This window comes from Gopherus flavomarginatus, chromosome 23, assembly GCF_025201925.1.
Source record: "Gopherus flavomarginatus isolate rGopFla2 chromosome 23, rGopFla2.mat.asm, whole genome shotgun sequence".
Classification (NCBI taxonomy): Eukaryota; Metazoa; Chordata; order Testudines; family Testudinidae; genus Gopherus; species Gopherus flavomarginatus.
The window spans coordinates 16,273,077-16,276,800 of record NC_066639.1 but is presented as its reverse complement, the minus strand read 5'-3'; the positions used below and the strand labels follow the sequence as shown (position 1 = coordinate 16,276,800).

Sequence of the window (3,724 nt, the reverse complement as noted above, 5' to 3'; positions counted from 1 at the left end):
CCCTGGCCCCTCCCCTTCGGTCCCCCCTCCCCTGCAGCTACACTGCCGCGTGGGCGGCATGGCTTGCACTCGCCCACCTCCCAAGCTTTCCAGTAAGCCAATCCTGGCGCTCTGAGCGGCCTGGTAGGGGAGCAGGGAGAGGGAGGGTTGGATAAGGGGCAGGAGCTCCTGGGGGGCAGTTGGGGGACAGGGAGCTGCTGGATGGGGGCGGAGGTTCTGGGGGGCTGGTCAGGAGGCGAAGCGGTGGGGTTGGCTAGGCAGGGAGTCCCGGGGAGCCGGTCAGGGGGTGGGGCTGTAGATAGGGGTCAGGGCAGTCAGGAGACAGGGAGCAGGTGGGCTTGGATAGGGGGTGGGGTCCCGGGGGATCCTGGGAGGGGGAGGTCAGGGGACAAGGAGCAGGGAGGGTTGGATAGGGGGTGGGGTCAGGGGACAAGGAGCAGGGATGGGCGTGCGCGGGACGGGCGTGCCGCTTGTGGGGCAGGCTGGAGGTGCCCACTCATCCATTGGGATGGTTAGCGGGACGGGCGTGCGCAGGACGGGCGTGTGCAGGATGGGGCAGGCTGGAGGTGCCCACTCATCCATTGGGATGGTTAGCGGGAGGGGCATGCGCGGACGGGGCAGGCTGGAGGTGCCCACTCATCCATTGGGATGGGTAGCGGGACGGGCATGCGCGGGACGGGGCAGGCTGGAGGTGCCCACTCATCCATTGGGATGGTTAGCGGGACGGGCGTGCGCGGGACGGGGCAGGCTGGAGGTGCCCACTCATCCATTGGGATGGTTAGCGGGACGGGCGTGCGCGGGACGGGGCAGGCTGGAGGTGCCCACTCATCCATTGGGATGGTTAGCGGGACGGGCGTGCGTGGGACGGGGCAGGCTGGAGGTGCCCACTCATCCATTGGGATGGGTAGCGGGACGGGCGTGCGCGGGACGGGGCAGGCTGGAGGTGCCCACTCATCCATTGGGATGGGTAGCGGGACGGGCGTGCGCGGGACGGGGCAGGCTGGAGGTGTCCACTCATCCATTGGGATGGTTAGCGGGACGGGCGTGCGCGGGACGGGGCAGGCTGGAGGTGCCCACTCATCCATTGGGATGGGTAGCGGGACGGGCGTGCGCGGGACGGGGCAGGCTGGAGGTGCCCACTCATCTATTGGGATGGGTAGCGGGACGGGCGTGCGCGGACGGGGCAGGCTGGAGGTGCCCACTCATCCATTGGGACGGTTAGTGGGACGGGCGTGCGCGGGACGGGGCAGGCTGGAGGTGCCCACTCATCCATTGGGATGGTTAGCGGGACGGGCGTGTGCGGGACGGGGCAGGCTGGAGATGCCCACTCATCCATTGGGATGGTTAGCGGGACGGGCGTGCGCGGGACGGGGCAGGCTGGAGATGCCCACTCATCCATTGGGATGGTTAGCGGGACGGGCGTGCGCGGGACGTGGCAGGCTGGAGATGCCCACTCATCCATTGGGATGGTTAGCGGGACGGGCGTGCGCGGGACGGGGCAGGCTGGAGGTGCCCACTCATCCATTGGGATGGTTAGCGGGACGGGCGTGTGCGGGACGGGGCAGGCTGGAGGTGCCCACTCATCCATTGGGATGGTTAGCGGGACGGGCGTGTGTGGGACGGGGCAGGCTGGAGGTGCCCACTCATCCATTGGGATGGTTAGCGGGACGGGCGTGCGCGGGACGTGCGCGCCGCTTGTGGGACAGGCTGTTGCTTTTCTCGTGCAAGCGAATGGATTGCACCTTTCAGCCCTACGCCGTTCCGCGCTGGGAGGGCTGCTAGCGGGCGGCTGTAGGGCCGATGGGCACCTCACCCGAGCTGCTGGAGCCGCTGCAGGGGGGAAATGCCGGGATGCCACAGTCCCCGCTTCAGAGCCCTAAATAAAGCCCCTGCACTCAAGGATCTGCCACGGGGCCTTGAGGCCTAGCATCACTAGCAGGCTGCAGCCTTTCTAAATTTAGCTCCCGCTGTGTGTGGCATGCGACTGAAACGGACTCACTCGTAATAAGCCAGCCGCCCGCCCGCCCCCGGGAATGCCTCCAGATTGGCAGCTGTCACTCCACCGCATGGCGGGATTATGTGGGTCAATGGTAGGGCTGCGATCTCAGGGCCGCCTTGTGCGAAGCGCCGTCCCTACAGGTACCCAGCCGCTCCCCGGGGCGGCCCTGTTAAACGTTTCTCTTTCCGACCGGCCGGGTTCCTTCAGTTCGGCGTTTGTGTCTCCCGGCGGCAGCGACTAGCAGGAAGCAGCGTCATTAGGAGCGTGTTTGTTGGCAAACGTCTCTGTGCACGGTGGAAAAGGAAAGGCAGAAGGCCCGGTTTTTAAAATTTCAGAGCCCTTAAACGCAGCTTGGTAGGTAGTGCGAATACAGATGGCACAGCAGACAGGCCAACCCTGAGAAGCGGCCACCTCTAGGATGTGCCATCTGTTCCGCTGGTGCTGCGATGCGGCCACCTCTGGGGTGGACGTGGGTAGGGCAGGAAGCGAAGAATATTCTCCGCCCCAAACTGTGCAGGGGAGATGGGTGTTTAATCAGGAGTCCAGTTGCTCCGTTTCTATCTACTTTGCCTGGTGTGTGGCTCTTGACCCAGGGAACTGAAAATGTTTCTGAACCAGTAACAGGCTAAACGGGGTTTAAATCAGCTTACGCCACAAACAAACAGCTTTAAAAGCAGCTACCGGCCCCGGCTGTCTCTCTTAGCCGACGCAGAAGTAAAAGACACCGGTCCCTACACGGCGTCTGAGTGGATTTCCCTCTTTCAACAGCTGATCTCAGGCAATTGACCTTCCACCTTTTAAAGCTTCCAGGCGCTGCCTGTTGGCGTGAAGCTACCTGTCCCGGGTTGGGCAGGTGCAGGTTTTCCTTGAATTTCTGCGCTTGCCTGGCTGATTTCAGGCCATCGTGTTCACGCTGGGGCTCTATTTCGGATCGGCCAGTGAAAACGAGTAACGCTGGAGGACTGCCAGCTGGAGCGGCGTCCGGCGTGTCGGGAGACACGCTCTGCGGCCTGCCGCTCCGTGATCCGTAGTCAGGTTCTCCCGTTCAGACGGTGGTGTCATTAACCCTGCAAATCCCAGCCTCATTAACCTAGATGGGGAGATTACGGCATTGTCACCAGTTCCTAGAACCTGGCCACCGGGCTCCCTCTGCTTGGCTGGGGTTCTGTCTAAGCTGGGGAGGGGGCTGAGCCGCATAGATCCGAGCAGGCCACTGAGCGTCGAGCGCGCGCCGTTCCTCAAATGCCTCGGTTGGCTGCGGTGTCCTGATGGGGTTTCTAGCAGCGTTGCTGAGCAGGTGAAATTTCCCGGCCGAGACAGCTGTAGCTGCCCCGCCTCCCGACAGCTGTTCCCGGCTGACGGCCTCTGGTTTCCAACTCCCAAACACGCACACGCATCGCTCTGACCGGGGGCCCCAGACTGAGTCAGGCCAGGCCCCAGCGTTCAAGTACTGGGGGGAGGGCGAGCTCAGGGGTTTGAGCATTGGCCTGCCAAACCCAGGGTTGGGAGTTCAGTCCTTGAGGGGGCCATTTAGGGGTCTGGGGATTGCTGCTCCTTTGAGCAGGGGGTTGGCGTAGATACCTCCTGAGGTCCCTTCCAGCCCTGATCTTCTGTGATTCTATTGCTTGGCATTGCAGATGCAACCTCACGCTGGGAGTCCACCAAAAACATCCCACAAGCCGACTTTTGGTCCGGGGGCCGGTTTTGTTCAGCATCTTCATTAAC

The 3,724-nt window shown here is 63.4% G+C and overlaps 1 protein-coding gene across 12 annotated transcripts; it reads left to right on the top strand.

Moving 5' to 3' along the window:
- The first annotated feature begins 619 nt into the window (after window positions 1-619).
- On the top strand, window positions 620-2,321 carry LOC127039574 (uncharacterized PE-PGRS family protein PE_PGRS54-like). Of its 12 annotated transcripts, none has more exons than XR_007771111.1 (4): window positions 620-1,132; window positions 1,195-1,257; window positions 1,447-1,509; window positions 1,636-2,321. XR_007771111.1 is itself a non-coding variant. In XM_050933329.1 (4 exons), exons 1-4 carry the CDS (start codon window positions 649-651, stop codon window positions 1,878-1,880), a joined length of 918 nt encoding a protein of 305 aa, XP_050789286.1. In that variant the 5' UTR covers window positions 620-648; the 3' UTR covers window positions 1,881-2,321. The 12 variants fall into 12 exon arrangements, 2 of the variants coding, with proteins under 2 accessions (XP_050789286.1, XP_050789285.1); XM_050933329.1 differs by having other exon boundaries at window positions 1,573-2,321; XM_050933328.1 differs by having other exon boundaries at window positions 1,447-1,572.
- Window positions 2,322-3,724: the final 1,403 nt, after the last annotated feature.

Coding starts and splice junctions, on each gene's coding strand:
- LOC127039574 (XM_050933329.1), top strand. CDS start 649: ATGGGTAGCGGGACGGGCATGCGCGGGACGGGGCAGGCTGGAGGTGCC. Junction 1,258..1,446: donor CGGGACGGGGCAGGCTGGAG/GTGCCCACTCAT, acceptor GGCAGGCTGGAG/ATGCCCACTCATCCATTGGG. Junction 1,510..1,572: donor CGGGACGGGGCAGGCTGGAG/GTGCCCACTCAT, acceptor GGCAGGCTGGAG/GTGCCCACTCATCCATTGGG.